The 25046-nt window shown below is 46.8% G+C and overlaps 1 protein-coding gene across 1 annotated transcript; it reads left to right on the top strand.

Annotated features, from left to right (window-relative positions):
* Nucleotides 1–1001: 1001 nt before the first annotated feature.
* Nucleotides 1002–20537, top strand: EMP1 (epithelial membrane protein 1). Its single transcript, XM_057702618.1, has 5 exons — nucleotides 1002–1149; nucleotides 15100–15212; nucleotides 17200–17296; nucleotides 17411–17551; nucleotides 18271–20537. The coding sequence occupies exons 2-5, from the start codon at nucleotides 15135–15137 to the stop codon at nucleotides 18435–18437; spliced, it is 483 nt and encodes a 160-aa protein (XP_057558601.1). The 5' UTR covers nucleotides 1002–1149; nucleotides 15100–15134; the 3' UTR covers nucleotides 18438–20537.
* Nucleotides 20538–25046: the final 4509 nt, after the last annotated feature.

Genomic DNA, 25046 nt, shown 5'->3' with positions numbered 1-25046 from the left:
GGGTTCCTTCTTCGGTAAAATACTCGTTCTAGTTAATACTTATCAAGTGCTTACTACGTGCCAAACCTTATTACAAGCTCTCTACGTGTATTTCCCACTGTAACTCCGTGCGAGGTACCGTCTACCCCACTTATGCCCGAGGAAACAGAGGCATGCAGTCACATAGCTTCGTGGCGAGCAGCCAGGCTCTGGTCTCCAGTGGATGCCTGGCCGTAGGGTGACACGACTTCTAGGGCCACTCCTGGCTCTGGTGCTGAGCGAGAGAGGAGTGGGGCAGGGAGGTGGTTGGGATGATTGTGCCCGAGGAGCTCAATTGTGGAGCAAGGTCCAGGTGATTATTGCCTGGAGATCAGAGAGCAAAGTTCTTAACCAAACGACTTCCTCCCAAATGTGAACGTGAGGAGTCCGGCTGGGCATTCATGGAGCGTAACTGAAGGGCCGTCCAGCCAGCCCTCCATCATTCAGAGGCAGGGGTCCGAGGGCTCCTGGTGTGTTCCATTTTTCATCGCCAGCCACCCCCAGGATGGTGCCCAGGGTAGGCAGAGAAGTAAATCAGATCATTCCTGACCGTGAGCAGCCTCGGTTGTGTTTGGTGGGGGAGGAAGAACGGTACTCTTGCGGGGTGATTAGCTAGGATGTCAGTGGGCAGGGCACCGGACCCTCCCCTAGATGAAAGTGTGGACAGATAGCCTGTGTTTTGCTTGTATCTATGGTAACCAAGTCTCCTGTCTGATGAGGAGGAATGGGCTTCAGTAAACAGATCTATTTGTGTGACTCCTGTTACTCATTTGAAGCAATGTCACTCCTTTTTCCACTGTGGTCTGTGTGTCTGAGTCACAGGGAGCCTAAACTGGCTTCTCTGAATCCACGGCTCCCTCCCTTTCAGCCTCTCTTGACAGACTGCCAACTTAGCAGGGCGTAGCTTACTAACACATTTTTTTTTTTTTTTTAAAGCCAGACTGATTCATAGAAACTCCTTTAAAACAGAGCGAAAAGAAACCGCCCATCACACACCCCAGCACACCAGCGCAGGAAACTTACAACCTCGGGAGGCCAGCCCTCCCCTCACTGCGGTCACAAACCTCCAGAGGAGCGGACGCCTGCCACCAGCTCCTGCCACTCAGGGCGCCTCGGTCGCTGGACCCTCAGGTAGGACAGCGCCTGACACTGCAGGGAAGCCCAGCGGACTCGCCTTCCTTCCCACTGCTGTCTTCCTTCTGACCTCAGCGAAGCTTTGCTTGTTCTTTTTCCCTTTGCTCTCTTTCCATAACTCCTTGAATTGAGTCCTTCATGCTTTTTGGCTAAAAGTGGGCACTGAGACAATTTTTTCCTTAAGGTTCAGTAAAATCTAGTTTGATGGGGGGTCCTGGGGGGTCAGGGCCATCCGGGGAGCTGGGCTGGAATTAGGTCTTGCAGGAACTGGGTTCTTGTTCTGTGAGTGTGACCGGAGCAGGGACTTTGGAACACACGGGGTAGGGTACTCTTTATGCAGGAACCACGACATACCTTTGAAATGACAGGGTGTGCTTGCCAGATGTTGTCAGTTGCCTCTGTTTTGATTCAGAGTGCTTCGGGACTTGAACTGTTTCTCTGTTTGCTGGTCTTTTGGGGTGATGTGGATAGAGTTCTGTTTTTCAGTTTATTTTTGTGGTTGCTTTTACTGCTGTCTTTTGGCTTTGTTAATTCACTTTTATTCAAGTGTAAATGTTTTTTCTCTCCACGGGATAGGAGGAGGGGGTTGGTTTCTTTAAAGAAAACCGTTAGAGAGAGAGAGAGAGAAAGAGGAAACTCTTTCAAGTGGAGTTTGACATAAAATGCAGGAGGGGTGCCTTTGGTGAAGTTGGGAGCCTGATGTGGATTCCAGAGCTCTCTCTCTGGCCAGATGTGGAGGATGGGGAGAGAGGCAGGAGGGAAACTGGGTTTGGAGGGGAGGGTGGGGCAGGGGCACTTCATCTGTTCCTATAAAAACACTGCTTTGTGCTTTCACCCCAGAAACAACCAAATTTTAGTGCTGAGTGAAAATATGGCCTATCCGAAATGTTAAAATAATTTTTTATTTTAGGTGGATGTGGGAGTTTTTCTTCAGGGAAGGCAGTGATTGTTTTGGAACACTTATCTCCTCACTCTTTCCAAAACACGGCTGTGCAAATTCAAACACTCGTGCTAATCAAGAAAGGGATCTGGAAAAGGAAGAAGGGTGATTTCTATTTGCCTTTTTTTTTTTTTTTTTAAGGTTAGCATTTCGGTTGAGGTGTGGCCCGTTTCAACATAGATACTGGTGTGCTTGTTTCCCCCACGTAAACAAGACGAGGAGAATGACAGGATTCAGCTTGTCTGATGAAATGAGACTTTTTCTTTAGAAATGTAGTTCATGGGAAGAGAAAATTCAAAAGTAATCAGCCTGCCTACCTGGTACAGGCAAGGCGCCTGGTAAAATTGCCCTCAAGGGGATGATTAAGTTAGTGCAAGGGTAACTTTTCAAGATGCAGGGAACTCCTGCCTTTACTTGACATGTTATTTGCAGCTTACATGGACGTGGATTAGGGAAGCCATTACTAAGTGGTCTCCGTGCTAGTGGTCTCCTAGGAAGCTAGTACAAATCTTTTAGTCTGTGCAGGTTATTAATAAGCTAGATTTAACCAGTCCGCAAATAGAAAACACTGAGCATTCTGGGGGCGTAAACCTTCATGAATTTCATTATTTGTGCAGCGTCTCACTTTGCACTGGAGTTTTTATAAATGAGAAAGTGTGCTGCATGTTATTGCCTGGAGTTTCAGGGCAATTTTAAAAATGCCCTTCTGATCCCACTTTCCCCTCTTCCTCCAAGAAGAAGTGAGAAAGTTCTGGGGCTGTGGGAGTTACTGTGGATTTCAGCTGTGAATCTTTGACAAGACTGAACCAGAAGGGTTGTTTTCCTTCCCCCTGCTGCCTCCTGCCCTCAGGGGTGGATTAAATTCCACCCCAGACTCTGAGGACAGGGGCGGGGGTGGAGGGCTGTCTGGAGGGTTGCAGGATGTCCGGTCTGGCGTCCTCATCCCAGGACCCCCCGAATTTTACATTGTTTGAGGGTAGGACACCGTCCTGGGAGTTGGCAGAAGGCCATCAAGGACCAACTCAGGGCAGATCACTTCCTGGAGCAGATGCTGGGTCCCTCCCAGGAGTACAGGGCAGCCTCAGAGGAGAGGAAAGACGTCCCCTCCACAGACCACAGAAAAGACTGTGGCTTTCTCCACTCTTTCTGCTTCCCTCCTAGGCCGGACTTGGCCCATCCAGTCCCCAGGGACATCCAGGCTCCGGGGAACCTAGGGAAGGAGCTCCACGGAGGCCACCCTGGGGATGCAGACCCTCCTGGCTTGCTCTGGGTGGCTCTGGGGGTTTCAGCTGGTGCCAGACCCACTGGGACCACTGGAGAGAAAACAGCCTGGGACCTACAAGGCTTAGAGATGAAGCAAAACGGCTTTTCCATAGACTCCTCAGAGCCCGATAGAGGATAGACCTGAAAAATGGTCTCAGGAAAGGGCACAAGGCAAATATAGTTACATTTCACCCTTGATTTTGTGCCTTGAGTTTGGGAGGGATCTTGGAGGTCAACCCGTTTATTCTCCTGCCATATGCAGAAATCTTATTTTCACACCACGTTGGATGGATGGGCATTTTACACTTCCCTAGAATTTCCAGAGAAGGGACTTGGTACCGCAGAGGGTTACCTCCCTGCTCACCCCCCTTTGCTGGACAGCTCTATTGACTAGAGTTTCTTAGATCCAGCAAAACTGGCTTCTCTATAACTCCTGTACTTTGCTCCTAGCTCTCCGGTCCTGAAAATACCTATTCCATTCTTGTGGTTGATCCATCCAACGCTCCTCATCTCTTAAACACTCAACTCTTATTTAGTATTTAATGGATAAAATTGGATGGAACTGTATTATTATTATTACTTACGATTCAGAAAGAGCAGGGAGTGTTTCTGAAGCTTCGAAACTATGCACATGGTCACACATGGTCATCCCTACCCAAGTGATCTGATCGGAGGTCTTTTATTTTCTAAACACACGCATATGGTTTCTTCTTGAACTGACCACATGTGTATATGTAGCTGCCTAGCGCAAAAGCTCAGAGCCATTTGGGACTCTCAGCTATACATACTCAGAGGGACACACCCATTTACTACCACGAGGTCACGGTTGAATCCATCCACTGCCAGAAACACAGGCTTCCAACTTGGCCTTGTGAGGCTGGTCCCTTAACTTGGTCCATAGTTCACGGAGTCCACGCCTTCTCATGGTTAACCGCCTGTCATGGTAAGTACAGCAATAGGCTGCCAATCAACGTGACCCCCGTCTAATTGCTGGCGGGCAATCTGGATGTCAGTCCCTTCAGAAGAGCGCACAATCCTTAACTAGTGCAGAACTGGAATTTTCTGACCATAAATTCCCCTTTTCCAATACTCTTTCCAGTTCTGCTCAGATGGCCCTGGGTTTCTATTCAGTAATCAAGGGAGCCCAAGTATGATTCCAATTAGAGTTTTGTGTGAATTCCCCCCCGCCCCTCCCAAAAATACACACACATGTCTCAAGACCACTCTTTGTAACACTTCAATTACAAGTCATTTCTTTCCATTTAATTGGGAGATCCCCTGATACTGAAGCTCAGTGATAAAGTAGAAGTCCTTGTGGGGACCGCTGTTTCTCTCTGACCCTTTTAAATAAAATATATGGGTCAACCTTTCCTTCCCTGCTGTGGAAATGGCATTTCTCTGGGACTAACACGGAATCCTCTATTCTTACTGCCGTTGGCCTTATGTGGCAGTTTTCATATTTCCCGAGCCTGTTTCATGAATTCTCTCTTCCAATGGGTTAATTAGAATTGAGAACTCACTAGGCTTGGGTTGAAACTGGCGGCAGGAATCCTGGGGTAGGTGCAGGATGGCCGAATAGGAGGCCCGAGGGGCTGTGGTCTTGTCCTGACTCTGCCCTGTGACGTGGGCAGGACTCTTGTCTTCTCCATGGAGGGAACTGAGCCTGGCGGTCTCCACCGCCCCTTGTGGCTCTGAGACCCTATCATTCTAAGATCCTACCATTCCTATTCCGAGAAATCCCCTGGCTCATGCTAACAGCAAGTTTAACCCATAATGGTTGGTAGGACAATAAAATGAAGCAACACGTTGCCTGGGAACAGGCATCTCACGGAGGATGGAGGACCCAGGCGCGCTCCTCGGTGTCATCGGTGCGGAGATCCCATAGGCACAGGGTCCACGGGCTTCACCATCCAGTAGCAGTGAGCCTTCAGCTCTCGGAAGAAAAGGAAGAGCTTTGATGTATGAAACCCGAGGAGCGCCCGCTCCGATGAGCAGGGCCAGGCTAGCAAAGCCTTGTGAGGACATTGACAACAGCAAGTGATCCTCCAGGAACCAGACCGGGCTCCAGGAGACGCGGAGCGGGTCCTGGGAAAGTCGCCCCACCCTCTCGTCAAGGAGGGTGTGGCCGAAAAGGTGCGGATGAGAGCGGATGGGAGCAGAATGTGAGAAGGAAAGGGGAGGGGCCGAGAGGAAGGGGGTGGGGCTCAAGGGGACTGCGTGGGTTTCCTTCGGCCTGTGTGTGGGCGGGGGAGGGGGGCAGATGGAAAGGCCTAGAAGGGGGAGAAAGTCGAATGAGGAAGCCAGGGCGAAGGAGAAAGAACAAGGCAGAAGTGTGAGGGTGCTGCACTCCTGACTCCCTCCCTCAGCGCCTCGGGACAGCCCCTAGGGCCAAGAGTTCTGTTGTTCGTCCCAGCCCACCCCACCCCCTCCACCCCCGTGAAGAATCTTCTGTTGCTCATGGATGCAACATTTGAGTTTCCACAAAATTTTTGTGCCAACTGGGCGGTGATCTTCCCCGGGGACGTTTCTTCCCTTTTCAGAAGGGTCAGATCAGGGCTGACAGCAGAATGAAATCTTTGATACTTTGATGGTGTTCTTTCAAATAATCAAAGACCCTGCCTAGGAGGCTGGGTGGATGCCAGGAGTTTTGGAGAAGTTTCCTTTGCTGAAACCAGGAGTCGGACCAGCGGGGTGTGTCCACACTTATTTCAGAGAAAGAGTTGTGAAGCTGAGACCTCGTGCTTCCTTTTGCCGCCATGCTTCCCTGGGGAGGGGGTCTTGTGCTGTGCGTGGGGGCCAAGATGGAATGTTTGAAGCTGGTCTAGGGCTGGCAGTGCTGGTGAGGGAAAGAGGATGTGGTACGTCTGGTTTGGGCGGGACTGCTCTGCTGGTGGACCTTCTCAGCTGCTCGATGGGGAGAAGAAGCGACCCTCTAAAGGCCCTTTGTTTTTTCCGGTGGCACTGTTTTGAGGGGCTGTGCTGACCCTCTGATTAACAAGAAGGTGGTGGGAGAAACAGAGTGAAGGGGTAGATCTAGTAAAAGTGCTAGAACTTCTGCCGGAAGTAGGAGAGAGAAGCTCGTGCTGCAGTGGAGGAGGCCTGGCCTGGAAGATGCGAGGGGCTTCACCCTGACTCTGCCTTCGACTGGGGACCTGCTTTCCCTCTCTTGTCGAGGCATTGGACTGAAAAACCTCAACCCTGCTAAGCCTCTAAACAACCAGTTGCCCTTAGAAAGAGCAAAGCCCACAGCCCATCCTAGGCAGTGGGGCGCCCCTGGCAGCGCCAGCATCCCTCTGGACCCGCCAGCATCCCTCTGGACCTGCCACCTCCCAGGCTGCAGCCCTGCTGGCTGCAGCCTGTTGCCGCCACCTACTGTCGGACTGCCCAAGTGCCGCTGGGCCCGGGCCACCCCTTGATATTCTTCCCAAAGGCTATTTATTATCTTGGCAACCTCTCCCTCAGAGACATTCTGGCCGCCGGAACACTCCTCCTCTGTCAGGAGCAGAAGACGAGGAAGCTTCCGACCTCGCCCAAGGGACATCGCCTGATGGCTGGACCAGCTGCAGGCCAGAGGCAGGGGGCTGGGCAGGCCTCGACGCCCAGGTCTGGCCTGAGCCTTGGCAGATGTCGCCCAGATCCAGCCCCTCCCTGACACAAAAGAGGACAAGAAAAATCAGAGAGAGAGGTTATTCTCCTTGGGAACATTTGCAAAAACAAGATTCAAGCTGCTTGTTTGCTTTTAGCAGAGTTGCTGGCCCTCAGATTCTGCCCGGGAAGCTTCAAGCCGATTTCGCTGGGCCAAGCTTCTTATTTTCCATAAAGGAGTGCAAAGAATAACCAGCAACTGTACAGCCTTTGCTCTGTGTCAGGCACGAGCCCTGTAATCCTCCCACGAACGCTAGGAGGTCTACAGATCACAGTTTAAATGTGCTGGGGTCACCACGATGTATGCTTGAAATATCTTACAATTTTATATGCCAACTATACCTCATTAAAACCGAATTTTTTTAAAAAAGTGGTGCAGTCAAGAGTTGAACCTGGAATTCGTGCTCTTTTTACTACTGAATACTCTGTCTCTCTAGGAGCTACTGTCCAGAGAGCAAATGTTATTTTCCCAAGTTAGCAATTAGTCAGAGGCGGAATGTTTGTGAGAATCTGATTTTCACATAGCTGCTCTTTTTCCTTTCTTTCTCTTTTTGTTCCCCTTAAATAACATGCTTGTCCTCCTACCCCGACACCAGGGTCCTCATCCCTAATGGTGGGGGACTCATGCTAGTCTACACCAGTGCCAGATAAGCATCACCCCTTCTATGATAACCCCCCTTCACAAGAGCCCACATTTGGGGGGTGCAGTCCCCTTACCCCTAGGACCATGAAAAAATAGTTGTGTTCTTTGGAGCATGTGGATTTTTGTTACTTTTGCTAATTAATTGCTGATGTTTCTCCTGGTCATAAAACTTCCTGCACTTGAAAACCTCAGACTCTGGAATGATGTGTGTATAGTGAGGTACAGCTTGAAATTCTTTCCTTCCACACCAAACATCAGACATCCAGAGGCAGGAGGAAATGGCCCTTTAGGATTCTTTTTTCTCCACGTTTCCCATGGAGAAATTAATGCCCTCCTCTCCCACCCCTACGTAAAAACAATATTTAGAATGGAGAAGTACACTTGACATAAAACAACAAGAACAATGGTCAGAAAAGCTCATCCAAGGTCTTATCCACTCAGCCCTGCCTTTATTCCCAGCCTTTTCCTACCCCGGATACATCCTCTGTGGCTGTTCCGCAAAGAGAATATTTCCTTTTCTGCTTTTGCGTTCAATGGACATTCATTGTGCCAACCCAAATGAGCCTCAGTGGGAAACAAACACATGAAAACAAACCAACAAAAGCAAAATGATCCTGACATGTAGAGGACAGAAAGGCAATCGTGCCACCACACTGCACAGTGTCCCCAGGGGAAGCAGAGCTGCAGTTTTGGGTGTGCCGCAAAGGAAGATGGGCTGATGTGGGCTGACTCAGGGAGATCCAACCACCAGGAGTGGCTTTGCCTTCCGTCTTGTGCCTTGGAGAAGGCACTGTGTCTTGGTCTGAGAAAACGTTCCTCAAAGTCTGCAGTTATCCAGAAAGAGATGGGGATTTCACTGAAAGCATCAACCAAAGAAAACAGAGTGTGTCCAGCAGTCGAGTCGTCTCAGGACAGTGTTATGACTTACTTGAGATTTGGGGATCTCAGGTGATGTCCTCTGGAAAATTCTCTGATCCCCTGGAAGTTGCACTGGGAAAGTGACCACTTCAGAAAAATGCTAACAAGGAAGCATTAGACAAAGGGCAGAAGTAAGATCGAGGTGTCATTGTCAAGAGCAGCCTCTGATGCATTGTCAGGACCTTTCTAATGGAAGGGGGTCTTGGTAGGCAGTGAGCTCCCTGTGACTGGAGGAGTTTAAGCATGAGTTAGGTAGTTCCTTGATATACATTTATAGATGAGTTTCATGTATTGGGGAGGAATTTTAAAGCCCCCTTTCAGTCCAGAGGTTTTGTAATTTAAAGAGGTAGATAGGAAAGTTAAATCTGTAGATAAAATAGTATTTAGAAATTTAAGATTTTTTTCTTTGCATTTGTTTCTTCTTAAATAAAAGGGAACAAGCACATATATAGCCTTGAATATTCAAATGTCAAAGATACTTAGGAAATAGTCACAGAGTTTGCACATAGTAAGATGTTCAATACATAGTTGCAATAATATATGAATAATTTCTAAAACTAATACAGGACTAAAGTTCACCTATATAAAAAAGGGGGAAACATTTTCTCTCTAGAATCCTGTTGTTTATTATGAAGACGTCAGTTACTTTGACATTGATTATTTTTCCACAGAGAAGAAAATATTGCCTTCCTTGATTCATTTATTCCCTTACTGAACAGATAACTTGGTACCTGTCATAGACAAGATTCTCCTTTCAGGGACTTAGAATCTTAGGGATGGGGGAGCCAAGTATTTCCACAAATAATTCTGTTACCAGGTGGGCTGTCACTAGTGGTTTTAATAACAGGAGGAAAATGACTACTTCTGACCTGTGTAGCTGGGAAGACTTCCTAGAGGAGGCAGAATTTAAGCGTCCTTGAAAAGAATTTGATAGGTAGTTAACTGAAGTCAGGCTACAAAAAAAGACTCCCCCCATCCCCCCCACGCCCTAGGATTTTAAATTCCTAGGATTCTCCATGTCGGCATGAAGTGTTTGGATCCTCTTTCCTGACTGGTGGTGGGATGGTGGTGTGTTTAGAGGATTTGAGGGGTGACTTAGTCAGATAACCCAGTGGCACAGAGCATTTATTTAAGAGGGAGGAGTTGAGAGAGAGGGTCGCAGGAGAGGCTGACAGTCCTGAGTTGGCCAGTGACAGCGGGAGTGAAAAGTAAGGATGCCTGGGAGAGAAATACTGGAGGAAGAATGCATGACCTGACTGTGTTATTTTTGGCAATAAAACTGGGATGAGAGGCAAGAGTGATGGGGAGGGACCCTGGCAGCTGGTCATTATTGCTCCTATCTCCCCAGAAAAGCCTGGGCTGTCTTCGGCTGCCGGGGAAATGACGAAACTGTCCTCTGGCTAGCCAGGCAGATCCACAGGCTTCTCTGAGAGCTGTCTTGCACCATCTGGTAGAGGATGCCTCCACTTTGCCTTTGTCTGGGAGACTCACCCACTCCAAGTGAATCATAGACCTTTGGACTCTGTGGGACTCCCCCATCCCCCCATCGCTCACCCCCCCCAACCCCCACACCCCCGCCAGCTGCCTGTTTCTGATTATGTGACACCCCCCAGTCTCCGCCTAGTTCTTCGGTGACTCAAGCCCAGGATTTCCATCACTTCCTTTGCTGGAGAAGCAGGGTTTGGGGGCTCTGTTGGCTTCTGCTGTCCCCAGTTATTGTGCCTGAGACCACCCTTAAGCACTGCTTCCGCCAGACTCTGGTGGTGCCTCAGTAAACACGCAGACTCCAGGGCAGGAAGCAGTTACCTGACCCCTGGCTTAACGATCATGGAGCCAAATTACCAGCGTCTCAACTGTCCGTCTAGAAGTCGATGATTCTCAAAGTCTCTGCACTGTGAGTTACACGTCAGAAAAGGAAAGGTGTCCACAGCGGCCTGATTAATTTCTCAGGGTTAGAGCACCCTAAAAGTGTCAGGCTACCTGAAAAAGGCAGAGAGGCAATGGAAGGCAGTCCCAGATCTATGCTCCTTTGACTCTTTCATGTTTGGTGGGGAGTGTGTATGAGAGCGAGATAAGAAACCAATAAAGATTTAAGTGAATGGTGCCAGCTAGAGAGGGCAGTTATCTTTCTTTTTATCTACATTAGTTAGTCATTTACAGCTCCCATCCTCAGCAACCGTAATCTTCAGGGTCATTTTCACTGACTGTCATAAATGTCCTGTTAGCCAAGAACTTCATCCAGATCTAGAATGGTCAGTGGTTGCGAGGCTTGTATTGGGGACAGGGGCGTGAAGAGACTGCTGCTCTAGTGCCGTCTGGGTGGCTCTGGAGGAAAAGGGGAAACATGGTCAGAAACGAAGATGGCTGTGGTGGAAAGGGAACCCGCGGGCCACCTGCTAGGACCGAAGGAAGAGCAGGAAAGGGATAAAGAGAGCCTGTGTGTGGCTCTAAGTTACTAACCTCCATTTCTCTTAACGATCACTTCTCTCTCGAGTCAGCATTCGTGCCTCCTCTACATTTCTCAGTTTCCCACCCAGCCCCATGGAGCCCTGACCGCACCTGCCCCAAGACTGACGGGTAGATGAGGGTACGGGGGGATCCTGCTCTGCTTCCAGTAGCGGGTGGAGAAATGTGTTCCTGGCACCCCCCCATAGAACAGTCAGTGGACATCCTATCCCTTGAGAGGACTGTGGATTCACTGGCCCTGGTGGTCTGGGTCCAACTCCAGGGATCACAAATCATGTTGTTATGGAAGTCCCAACCAGCACCTGACAAACTTTGGGACTTCCCTGAGCATCGGTGCTCTGTGGGAGGTAGGTGTGGCACCCAGCTCTTCAGAACTGCTATGCTGTTATCCTCTACTGCCGGGCTTGAGCAGCCCGGCTATGACTAGGGATCTGCTTTCCATTGGAGAGTGCTATCCATAGCATTTTGGAGAGGTGGGAGAGAGAACTCAATTATTGTTTTAGTGAAACACACTGCCAGGAAAGAAAGTTGTGGCAGCCAATACTTCCAAAGATATAAATGCTCAGAAATAGTCTTTTTTCAGTGCTTTTATATGAAGCAAGATACGCATGAGGGCAGGGAATGAGGCTCTCAGAAAGCTGCCCTGCATGTGATGGGTGGGTGGATGTCTCAAGAGCACGGGGTCTTCTTTTATTTCTACCCAAACCACTCTGCTATTTGATAGGTCCCCACTCACCTGTTAGGTACCACTCCTGGTGGTCCCTAAAGATCTCAAGGATCACCTCCTCTTTTCCCATCTCCTCCTGGCTGAGGGTTTCTCTGCTGAGGGGCCTCAAGTATAGGGAATGAGTACCTAGGGATGACATTTAGAAGATAGATCATTCTGTTTCCACATGTGTTGGGGAGGGTCATTGAAATGAAAGGAAGACCCGCTAAGCTGACAGTGGATGATGCTAATAAAACCTGACAAATTTGGGGCAATGAAAAGATAGAGAAGTTACTATACACATAATGCAATAGCTCCAGCTAAACAGCGCCTACTTCTGGCTGGATACAGCAGGCAAAAGCCAAGAGAAGTGTGTGTTCTGTACACTTGTAACAAGAACCCTTGTTAATCCAAGGCATTTTGCTCCCTTCTTTGGTGAAAAGATGTGGCACCATCACAGAACTCTCAATACCCTGAAAGAGAGTCGCTTCCTTTCTTGATTCCCCACCTGCTCCTCCTGCACCCACAGGGGAGTGACGATCAGGAGGGGCTGTGGGTTAGATCAGAAGTGACAGCCGGTGGCCAGGAACTCCCATGCCCGGGGGCGGGGGGGTGGGGGGTGGGTGGGCACGGTGGACTGGCCAAGGTGGAGGTGCAGGGTATTTGGGAGACACTTATGTTCAAGTCATCAAAGCGGAGAGTGTGAGCAGGGGTGAAAGGACTCAGATTCGACTTTGGAGGGTTACAGAGCCATCCAAGGCGACGGCAAACGCTGCTGGACCCCCGACATCACGTAAGGGAGGAAACATAACATTTCCCCCGACCTCATTTAAGAGGCCTCACTTGGTGTGTTGTATTCCATCGTTGGCCCCTCAACCCCTATTAGGAGGAGGATGTTTGTAAAGTAGAAGCAAAGGAATAAAAAAGTCATTACTAGAGCCCAAGGAGGATTAAACATAAGACTTGTTATATAAGATTTTAATTCCCTGCCTTCAGAGAATTCATTCCTGCCTGTTCCTTTCCCCGTGCGGGGTGAGATCAGGATCTAGTGATGGTGTGAATCTTGGGGGTGTCAGGAGGATGGGCAGCACGGGGCTGAGAAGAGTGAGCTTTCTCCTCCTCATCCCCGAGGGGGTGTCCCTGGTGGTTCCCCCATCTCAAGGCGCAAGGATTAGGTGTATAGACACTTTCTAAGAGGACCAGAATGATTTTATACACACTGCCTTGTGAACTGGATAGCAGATATCCTACTATTGGCACTTAGCTTGACGGCCTCGGTTTGGCAGCGGCTGCTCAGTTTCGTATAATAGTAATAGTAACACTATCAACCACACCCAAAGCATCCCAGTTCGTATCTGCCATGTGTCAGGCACTGTGCTCAGAGTTCTCCAAATACGATCCAGTGTAACCCTCACAGTTCCCTGTACCATTAGCATTGCAACCCCCGCTTTACATGGGAGGAAACTGAGACCCGAGGGTCAAATAACTTTGGTCATTCACAGTTCAATGGGACACATTTCTACGAGAAGAGTCTGGGTGGCAGGGAAGGGCTCGGGTGGGGAAGGAGGGAGGGGCTGGTTGGAATGGGTCAGGGTGGGCGGTGGAGGCCCGTGTCTGCCTCTCCTTCCTGGCTTGTCAGGAGCAAGGCCACCTGGGGTACAGTCGATCATTCTAGATTTTGAGTGCTTGCTGAGGAAAGGGAGAGGAGATCAGAAGCACCAGACGTGTTGGCATGATTGTGTCTGTGCTCTCTAATAGATACCCGGTCCGGTGTGAAAGGGGCTCAAGCACCCTCGAAGCTTCAGTTAAATGAGGTGGTGGGACAGAGAGAGGAGCGGGACACAGCGACGAGATGTGCACAGCCATCTCCTCCCTGGGCGGGGACAGCCACACATCCACCCGGCCTAGGGTGTGAATAACCCCAGCCCTTTCCTTCCGAAGTTCTCACGCGCCTGCACTGCCTCTTCACTGTCTTGGGCATGACAGAGCACCCCTGCCACTGACATCAATCAGAATAGCCGCCCCCTCGTGCGGCCTTCACACTTCCTTTATTTTCTAGGTTTGATGATCCATGGGCTCCTTCTGCTGAGATCATGGCTGACGCTTCTTAATGCACGTTCTTTTTTTTTTTTTATCTTTATTGGCGTATAATAGCTTTACACCGTTGTGCCAGTTTCCGCTGTACAACAAAGCTAATCAGCTGTATTTATGCATATATCCCCGTATCCCCTCCCGCTCGAGCCTCCCTCCCACCCTCCATATCCCACCCCTCTAGGTCATCACCAATCATTGAGTTGGTCTCCCTGTGTTATGCTGTTGCTTCCCGCTAGCTATCTATTTTACATTTGGTAGTGTGTACATGTCAATACCACTCTTTCACTTTGTCCCAGCTTCTCCTCCTCCCCCACTCTCCCCGAGTCCTAGACTTAATGCACATTCTTAATCTCTGTTAGTTCCCCATCCTCCCACCCACCGTGTGGTGGATGCCTTTGCCCACCTGCTCTACGGAGTCCTGAAGGATTGGTATTTGGGTAAATCTCATGCACAAGCCCAAGCCACGTTTGGTAGTCTCTAAAGCTGCATCCAGCCCCCAGAACTGTCATATCGAATTGTAGCAAATATAACCCTATGTCCCCAGACCAATAGAAGAGTCCCTACCATGACGCAGCCCAAAGGCTCAGGTGCAGTAATACAAGTCTAAAATGTTCCATCAGTAGGTGATCAGACCATTAAACTGTAATTAGGTAGTTATAATTATTGAATATCAAACAGCATTATTATAATAGAAGTTGTGGCTCTCACATTTTATATCTCATCCGGGATCAAATTAGTAGCCCATTCAGTCTCTGGGCATTGAGTAATAGCTGCTGGTCTGCCAAAGGCATCCACTTCGATGAAAATTGCTGGGTGAGCAGTTTAATGGAAGCGTGGACACTTCCCTCATGGAAAATGGAAATTTATATGACATTGTTGCACAGAGACCTAGAAATTATAGCTGTGAAAGGCCTTTTAAAAATTAAAGTCCTACTTTTGGCCCCTAAAACACAAACAAAATAAAATAATAACAATTACCATAAAATTTTCTTGTTTTGAAACAGTCTGTATTAGAAGGATGAGCATGTACAGTATATACATACCTGAGAGGCAGAATTCTGTTTCTGTTTAGGTCTATGTAAATAGACGAATAGGTACTTGGGGAACTGGGCTAACTAGGCATTTGCTGGAATTTACAATGAAATGGTGATGGTTTTTACTGCAACTCCTCCTGATTTTAGCAGCAAGCCCACCCGTGTGGGAAAGCTGAATTATTGTATTGAATGTGACAGTAACCTCTCCTTTCCTTTTCGTGTTCTCCTTTCTTTTCAGAACACTCTTCACTCCCAAGCCATCGAAAAGCCAAGATGTTGGTGTTGCTGGCGAGTATCTTTGTGGTCCACATCGCCACCGTCATCATGTTATTTGTTTCCACCATTGCCAATGTGAGTTGTGTCCTTCTTTCTGGTCATTCATTCATTCAGAAGTTGAGTATTGACATCAAATGCTACAGAAGATGTTTAAGCCATGATCCCTGCCCTTTGTGAATTTACAGCTTAGTCATGGAAAATAATAAACACACACTTGTACTTCAAACAACTAAGTAACAAGTGTCTACATGAGTGATCCCTACAGGCTGGAGAACACAGTGAGGCTTCTCAGGGGAGGTGGAGCTTGGAGGATGGGTAGATGGGTGGGGTTTCTCTCTGCTAAAGATGCGGAGTGAAGGAGCATGGGACGCCTTCCAGGAGGTGTGCCAGCCAAGGAGCCCAGCAGGGAGGGACAGGCTTTGTTCAGGGCATAATGAGGACACCTGCTTGGCAGGGCACAACTTCCCTTCTTTCTGGGAACCTTGATTAGAAGGAGAGATGGGAGTGAGATGATGAGATGCTTTGGGGGCCATATCAACAAATTCAAGTTCTGTGCAGAGAGTTAGCATGTGAAAGTGGAATTTTGCAAAATTAACCAAAAGCTGGTTCTCCTGAATTAATGCAAACAAAACAACCTCAAAATATGGAGGTAGCAATAGGCTGTTCTCTCTGAACCTTGGGCTACTCTGACCTCTAGTGGTAGTTTGCAGGGTCCAATTTCCTTTTATTGTTCTTAGAAAAAAACAAGACAACTCCTTGGACCTAAAAACCAAGGCCATCCATCACTAGACAGACAAAGATGGTTCCAGAATCTGTTTAGGTCCCTGCTACAGTTGAAGGATAAATGGGTTTTAAAGTTCAGAGTTTTGCCAACATTGGTGGGTGTGATTATAAGCAAGGCTAACGGAAGCATCACTGTGATAAGACGTGTGGCCTCCTCCAGACTCTAATTTAGCTGTTCTGGTTGCCACCCCCCAAGCGTCTCAGGATAATAGGTCTGATAAACAACTTCAGACTGTATTAGTGGATGCCGAATGCTGCATATCTGAATTATCAGCCTCTGATATGGGGCTGGACACACAGTTGTTTATTAAACCAAGAGCAGGCAGGCGATTTGACATCCTGGCCCTGTTTTCCTAGTAACTAGCATTTTAACAGACACCCTGTGTAGACAGGGCTGGGTGTTTTGTTTTCCATACCAGAAGGATAACAGTTTCGCTGGCACCGTGGTAAACCTCGGGGAACACATTTTGGTCGTTCTTCTACTTTCAGCTGCCCCCACAGGAAAGCTCTGGCTAGCCTATGTTACTATGGAATTTCTTTGTATGCTGTGACAATCAAGGTTTATCCTTCTGTTTGGATACAAGTGGCTTATTGACCACCCAGACTCAATAGCTGTTTTCTTCGTTGCCCTTTATGTTTCTTTCTTTTTTCCAGTTGCACATTTTCCCCTAACTTTTCCCCCTTCTCAGCCAGGCCCTTACATGAAACAATCTTGGGAGGGTGTGTGAATTGTACATCCTGAAAACCAATTTCCTCAAGCAGGGTTTCCGTTTCTTAGAGCCTTAGAATTTTAAACCGCGATGGTTGATTTACTTCTTTTTTTTTTTCCTTGTAAAGTGATGAGGGAGGTGAGGCCCAGAGAATGAGGTGACTTTCCCTCAGTCACACATTCTTCGCTTTCTTTTTTCTTGGGACCTTTGTGACTTCAGTTTTAGTGAGACCTTACTTCCAACTAAGAGAGGGTCTCTTAGCCACATTTATGGCTGAATGTGGAGTCTTGCTTAAGATTTGGTCTTGACACAGGGTGATTTGTTGTTTCCTTTTCTTTCAAAGCATGGGGTTAGTTTTCAAACAACGTTTTACTTCTTTTTTAAAAAATTTTATTTAAAAAAATTTTTATTGGAGTATAGTTGATTTACAATGCTGTATTAGTACCAGGTATACAGCAAAGTGAATCAGTTATACATATACATGTATCCACTCTTTTTTTTAGATTCTTTTCCCATACAGGTCATTACAGAGTATTGAGAAGAGTTCCTTTATTTCTTTTTGATTTCAGGTCTGGGTGGTTACAGATGCTGGAACAGGATCAGTAGGTCTTTGGAAAAACTGTACCGTCGGTGGCTGCAGTGACAACCTGTTATATGGCGGTGAAGGTGCGTACAGAGATATTGTACCCAGTGCTGACAATTCGTGCACTCAGGGAAATGGCCAGCCCCTCGGGCACTGGGCAGCCTAACACTCTCGCTTGCCCCATCCTGTGTCCACAGATGCCCTCAAGGCAGTGCAGGCCTTCATGATCCTGTCCATCATCTTCTCCGTCGTCTCCCTCGTGGTCTTCGTGTTCCAGCTCTTCACCATGGAGAAGGGCAACCGCTTCTTCCTGTCGGGGGCCACCATGCTGGTGTGCTGTGAGTATCAGCTTACCCAGAAAAAGCTTTCCCGTAGATCTCACCATGGGTGCTCCCGGGAGCTTGAACAGCTGAGCACCTGGGGCAGTGAAACTGCCTAGTACAATTTGCTCCTGTGGTTATTTGTGCTCTTGGGGAGAACCACGATGGCTGCTTGGAATAAGTATCTTCATCGGCTTCGTTGTTTAAACCCGGGTCCCCTGGGCAGCCACCAAGTGGCCGGGGTCCGCCCGTAAATAGCACTTGTATACAAGACTGTTGAAGGGAGCAGGGATATGGGAGTCCTTAGAAAGATGAAACCACTGCCGGAATGCCTGCAATGATGGCCATTCCCTGCTCTCCTGTCCTTCTTCCCTGATATATACAGTTTGGTGGAAGGTGTGTTCTTTTGCATCCCCCAGGGGCGGCCTGTCCTCGTGTGCTGGGGTCTAGACAGGAAAGCGGTGGGGAGGAGTGGTGTTGGATCCAAGATGCTGTGTTTTACTTCACAGCCACACAAACTAGTGCAGATGAGAGAACGCGAACACCTCTGATTTAGCAACCCAACCATCAAGCTTGGTTCGGGGCAAATCCTCGGATCTACTGTTGGGGGCCAAATGTCGGATTTCATTTCTCCGTCACCCATGAGGGAAATAGGCTCTTTCTAAAATTATGAAATCTTTTTCTTGGTTTTAATGTTGAGAAACCAAACCAACAGCTAATCATTTTTCCCCCTGCAGGGCTGTGTATCTTGGTGGGAGCCTCCATCTACACTCATCACTACGCCAACAGCTCTAAAAACCTGTACCCGAGCAGTCACCATGGCTATTCCTTCATCCTGACCTGGATCTGCTTCTGCTTCAGCTTCATCATCGGCGTTCTCTATCTGGTCCTGAGAAAGAAATAAGGCTGAACATGTTATTGGGAATCTGGGGGGTGGGGAGGAGGGAGCCCTTGAATCTGGGAGGGGAGTGGAAGTTGCTAAGCAGGAAAAACCAAGAGAGGGAATTGGGGGGAGGGGAAGGAAGGGGGGAGGGGCTGAAACCCAAACAAGACCGAGGGGGTCCTGTACTGTCCAGCCCCTGCCTCCGGAGAAAGCCGTTGGCTGGGACGGATGCTCCCTGGATGCGGGCCAGAGGGCCTCCCTCCAGTCACCAGGCTTGGCCACCAGCTGTTCTCAGTTCCACACACTGCCTGGGGCCCCAGCAGCTGCCACATCACTGGCTCCACTTCCGAGGGTGAATCCAGTCTTCAGACACACTGCCCCCAGTTCACATAGCGGTACAAGCTCCGGCAAGGGCGGATATTGTTTTTGTGTGGAATACACCAAGCCTGGAAGCCATCCTGCCCTTCTGACCCAAAGCAAAACATCACCATCTGAAGGGCACTGTGGGAGGACTTTGGCCAGCAAGCCATTATCCCTCTTTGGAACAGAGATTTAACTCTGGTATTTGTGACAAAATGGGAGGAAGAGAGAGAGTGATTAAGGCCAAGTTGGTGGGTTAGCTAAACCCAGAAAGAGAACTTCTCACTGTGGAAGGCCTGGGGCATGGTCAGAACCCAGACTACACCTCACACAGCTGTCCCTCGTGGAGACCTCTTGCTACGGACTTTGCTCGGCCTCTCGCTTAAAGCTAAGGCAGCTCTCTGGAATTTCTGTAAAGCTATAACGACCAATTCAGTGATGGAAGCACCACACAAATTATGGGAAAAAGGGGCAGTCTTAGAGTAGGGTTATATTAGGGTTATGATATTAGGAACATCTCTCCATGCAATCAATGTTTGTTTTAAGTATATAATGTGAGAGAGATGGACAAAGATTCTTGCAACACAATCCGTTACTCTCCCTCTAAATTAAACTTCCTTGAGGAAGTTTTATCTAATTAGCCACGTTGGGGATCAGGGCTCCTAGGCTCAGAGACAGCTCTAGCTTTGTCATGGGCTGGAGGGGTCACTTTTCAGAGGTCCTGCCTATCTCGCAACACAGGTGAGGCAAGGCAATTCTGGAAGCATCTTAAAATACATGCGAACCAAAACCAAAAAGTAAATCCTTGGGTGAAAGGTGCTAAATAATTGTCAAGTATTAAGCATACTAGATTTCAGTCACAATAAGAACAGAGTGTCTGTGCTTCCAGGAAAATAAGAAAATTTTCGTGAGAGAAATAAAAATATAGGTGATGGGCAGATATTTTCTTTAAGGAAAAAAGAACCCTAAAAACTCTTGTGGTACCCACTCAGATGGTAATTGAGCTTATCTGTTGCTACAAGAGTCTTTCTATATAGGACTTAGAAGTATGGTATTAGTATGGTATTCCTGGTTAAGCAGGTATTGCTCTGGCCTGGCGCAGCTATTTTAAGCCATCTCAGATTCTGGCTGAAGGGTTTTTTTTTTTTTTTTTTGGTGGAAGACATTTCCTTTACCAATCTGAGAAGATCTACCCTAGGGAGAATCTGAGACATCTTGCCTACTTTTCTTCTTCTATCTCCCTCTTCATCCCATTTCTTATATACTTTCCCTTTTGGGGAGCTGTTATGCCACAATTGCTGGTATTTATGTAAAAGGACTATTACTAAGTATATTTCTTTATGTTCATTCTGGTTAGGGGACTGTTGAGGGTGAGTCACCAAATTATCTGGGCTAGGGGTAAATTGGTTGGCAAGCAAAAACTGTGGGATAATGAACTTTTTAATTATGATTTAATGATTATATGATTATAGAAGGCTGTCTAAAGTGCAGAAGCAGACTTACATATCAGATATATCCGAAAGAGATACTAGCATTGTGTTAAAAAGTCAAACTATGACTGGAATGAACCATGTATTCCCTTGTCTTTTACTTTGTTTCTGTGCCATTTATGTCTCATGTAATTTGCATTACATTGGTGGGTTGTTCTAGTACTGTATTGGGCTTCTTCTTTAATAGATTGATATTTCATATACTATAATTGTAAATATTTTGATACAAATGTTTATAACTCTAGGCATATAAAAACAGTTTCTGATTCTCTTTACTGTGTGAATATTTTCTTTAAAAAATGTAAGAAAGAATATAGATAATAATGATATTTATTCCTAATTAAGTTGTCAATCAGTTTGATTTGGACAACTTGGCATTTATCCAAGACATTAAGCTACTTTCTGGTAATACATCAAGTATTTCTACAGTAACTCTTTCAGAGAACTGAAAGTATAGTTTGATCTTGCTTTAATTAAACCTCTTAAGGAAAAATGGAACTTCATAAGCTAAAACATTAGAAAGAGGTTATTATCTTGAATCAGAATGGCTTATGACATTAAGAAATGAGACACTTGTAAATTTTCTTTGAAATAGCCAACATATAAAGCAATTCACAAAGGTATGCATCACATGTATTTGCAGGAGTCCACTCATTGCATTACCTGGGGCGTCACCTGTATGGTCTCTAGGAGAGAAGGAAAGATTTGAGGCTTTCTGGGCACAGTATGGACTGGAATCAAGAGTGAAAGCAGGGGGCTTCCTAGGTGGCGCAGTGGTTAAGAATCCACCTGCCATTGCAGGGGACACCGGTTCGATCGCTGCTCCAGGAAGATCCCACATGCCAACATGCCATGGAGCAACGAAGCCTGTGCACCACAACTATTATTGAGCCTGTGCTTTAGGGCCCATGAGCCACAACTATTGAGCCCATGTGCTGCAACTACTGAAGCCCACACACCTAGAGCCCATGCTCCACAACAAGAGAAGCCACGGCAATGAGGAGCCCGCACACCACAATGAAGAGTAGCCCCCACTCAGTGCAACCAAAGAAGGCTGGCACACAGCAAAAAAAGACACAACACAGCCAATTAAATAAATACATACACACATACATGCAACAAACAAAACCAAACAACCACAAAAAAACGTTATTAAAAATAAAAAAAGAGTGAAAGCAGGGTTGGTGCTGTGTATTCCAGCATCATGTTGACACCAATACCATAAGACTAGTTTTAATGTGGAGTAGGCCATCTCTCATTCTCCTGTGGTCTTGGATTAAATAACTGCACAGAGTAACACACACACACACAAGCCATGGAACCTGAAAATAAGACTTCAACATATTTTAAATTAAATTACTTAAATTGCATTGATTATTGATAGCCTCTTAAAGACCTGTGTGAGTGGTTTCAAAGGTTATCTTTTTAAGCTGAGTGTTTAGAACTCAGAGCATATTTTCCAGAGACAATTCAGAACGCTCTTACCTATGATATGGGCTAGAAGGAATTTTGTAAGTCTTGCTTGGGAAATAAGTTTAGCAATGATTAAATTATTATTGTTATTTTCAATGGGAAGTGAGTTAGTTAACTTTTGGAACGGGAACCCTCTGTTGTGCCTCTTGACCCTTCATGGTAAGAGGAGTGTATCTGGTGAGGGGGGTTATGCACACACGGCTGCCTGAGAATCACTCTTCCCTGGTCATGTCAGAGTTTGCATTGACTATAGGAGAACGTGGCATTTAGCATGACTCTGGCTATAAAAATACATATATAATTTTGTAAACTGGGTATTCTTAAGCTGGGACTCTTGTTCCATTCTCTGGCCTCACCATTTAGAATCAATCTTAATTTCCCCACTTTTATGAGCATATCAATAGCTTAAACCCGGTTTACCTAGGAATTTTAGAATGATTCCGACTCCTCAGTATATAATAATTGACAGGCTTTTGGAAATGATGAAATCTTACTATTTTAATTTGATTTTACAACTTTTCCTCCCTCTCCTAAGATAATGACAAAGGGCACACGTATCTGTAATTTTGAAGGTGAATCAAAAGTAAACCTGTTTTGAGTATTTGGGTACAATTTTGCAATGGCCCTTGAGGTCACTAGGCATTGCAAAATCAAGTTTTGAGAATTATGGTACTGGATTTATGAGCAACATAGATTATACTAATTATCTGATACTTGATCACCTTGCTTTAAAAATATTAAAATCATTCTGACAGTAATATTTAAATCTAGGTTTATTTCCATAAACCAAGCTACCAAACTCACTTCAACATGACATACTTGAACTGACTCTATCCATTTCTTTCTCCAGAGTAATTTAAATTCTTTGCCTCTCATCGTGTTTAAGGCTTGTCAGAGCTCCTGGAAGGACAGATAAAAGATCAACACAGACAACTCTTAACTGTTCAGTTTAACTTCATTTCAGCCACTCTTTCCCATGACCTTTCCTTGGACCTGCCCAGTCCCACCTCCTTTTTTGAATTCCATGTTGTTTTAGTTCCTTAAAGATACTTTTTGATACACCCCTTCTCCCTGTATCTCCAACCTCTTTCTCTCTCTCAACTGGAAGTGTTCTTTTGTGGAGAAGATATGTTTATCCCGTCTTAAGCAAAACAAAACAAAACATGACACTCCCTTCTACCCTAATACCTTACCTCTTGCTGTCTCTTCACACTCATGTTTATCAAAAGTGTGTCTTATTATCTCTGTCTCCATCAGGCCCCACCTTGACACCTGTGGGGCCCCAAGGAAGAGCACAAGTGGAGGTCTGCTCACGGTGTCTAAATACTTAAAAGTTCCATATCGGGATTTCCCTGGTGGTCCAGTGGTTAAGAATCTGCTTTTCAATGCAGGGGACATGGGTTTGATCTCTGGTTGGGGAACTAAGATCCCACATGCTGTGGGGCAACTAAACCCGTGAGCCACAACTAGAGAGCCCACATTCTGAAACAACAGAGCCCATGCGCTCAGGAGCCCGTGCAGTGTAAATGAAAAGCCCATGCACCACAACTAGAGAGAAGCCCATGTGTTGCAATGAAAGATCCTGCGTGCTGCAGCGAAGACCTGATGTAGCCAAAAATAAATAAATAAATATTAAAAAAATTACCTCTCAAGTTAACAAACTGCTAAATAAAGTGTGTTCTATTGTTCTACCTTGATAAATATACCTGGAAGGTCAGATCAAATTTAGAATTCTCAGAGTCCTTGGGGTTCTGGGGTAGAACATGGTTTTGCAGGGGAGGGTTGGTACCGGGTCCCCAGCTCACAGCTTCCCTTCCTTACTGTTCACTTCTGGCTCCATCCATCACCCTGAGGGACCTTGAGTGTGTGACTGTGGAGACCCCAGTCCACACATCCAAAACCAGTCCTCACCCCTTCCCCATCCTGTAAATGGCCAGCCCTCAGCCCTCTCTTGGGCCAAGAGTGTGCACATCCATGACATGGTCTGACCTGTGTGTGGACGGGACTTGAGTGGAAGCCGAGGGGAAGGAGGCCTAGAAATGAGCTTGGGGATGTTTGGGCAGGGAATTGGGGTCCTGGATAATCAGAATATAATCTGGAAGGAGACTGGGGGCTCCAGGGGGATGCTCCTTTGGCTCTAAGCCCAAGGACTTCCCATCCATGTAGGGATGTGGCGGGAGGAGAGGCCAAGCAGAGCCGTAAAGCACAGACCTGGGAAAGGCCCTCTCACCTGGTCTAAGGGCACTGATTTTACAGCCTCACTCAAGCCATTCTGCTTCTCCCCTCACTGTTCCAAAACGATTGCTCTCCTAAGGGTCAGCAGTCACCTAAGATTCCCTAGTCCAGTGAACATTCTTTCTTGTTTGTTTGTTTGTTTGGTTGATTTTCCTTGACCCCCCCGTTCATTTTATCTCTTTATTCTGCATGAGAGACTTCATTAAAATTCACAAAATTAATCACCACCGATCTTGCAATGATTCCAAAATCTGCATCTTGACTCTGACCAATTTTCTGGATCCAGTCCCATAAGAACCACAAATTCAACAGAACCCAGTATGCTCCTCCCCCTTGTGTATCCCTAGTTTCAGGAAATAACCACCCATCACATAGATGCACTTAGATACTAGAAACTCAAGTGTCGTTCACCATTCCACCTTCTCCCTCATTCTTCACATACAATTAGTAGCTATATGTTGTTGATTTTAACTCCTAAATGTTTCTAGACTCTTTCCCTTTTTTTCTAACCCTTTTGCTGTATTAGTTGAGACTTTTAACAGCATTTATTTAAAGTAGTTGAAAAGTCTCTTAATAATTTCACTGCTATAACTCATTCTCCACTCTGTTGCAAAGATGATTGCTTAAAATGCAAATACCATCATGTCCTTCCTCTGCTTTTAATCCTTTGTTGAAGCCTTCATGTTGTTCATGATAAAATTCAAAGTCCTAAACCCATCTCCACCTTTCCTCCCCATGCCATTCTATCCTTGAGCTAAAATGTATTACTTACTCCGTGCTTTGGGAAGAGTTTCCCCATGCTATTCCTTTTCCCTCCTTCCTTCTGGCTCTCCCCTTCTGATTCCTCAAGACTCAGCACATTCCTCATCTCTGGAAGGGTGGCCAGACTACCCTGGGCCCTACTGGGATGCCCTTCATCAATGTTCGCATAACACCTTGTGCATATTTCACCAGAATGTTTTCCACAAACTATTTTAATTGAGGGTTTAACTTCATGGCTTCCTCACTAGAGCTCCATGAGGGCAGGGAACCCATTGTTCTTTATTACCCTCTGCATTTAGCACTCTGCCTT

The sequence above is a fragment of the Hippopotamus amphibius genome, chromosome 12, assembly GCF_030028045.1.
Source record: "Hippopotamus amphibius kiboko isolate mHipAmp2 chromosome 12, mHipAmp2.hap2, whole genome shotgun sequence".
Taxonomy (NCBI): domain Eukaryota; kingdom Metazoa; phylum Chordata; class Mammalia; order Artiodactyla; family Hippopotamidae; genus Hippopotamus; species Hippopotamus amphibius.
The sequence above is the reverse complement of the archived record's forward strand: the minus strand, read 5'-3'. Positions and strand labels throughout refer to the sequence as shown.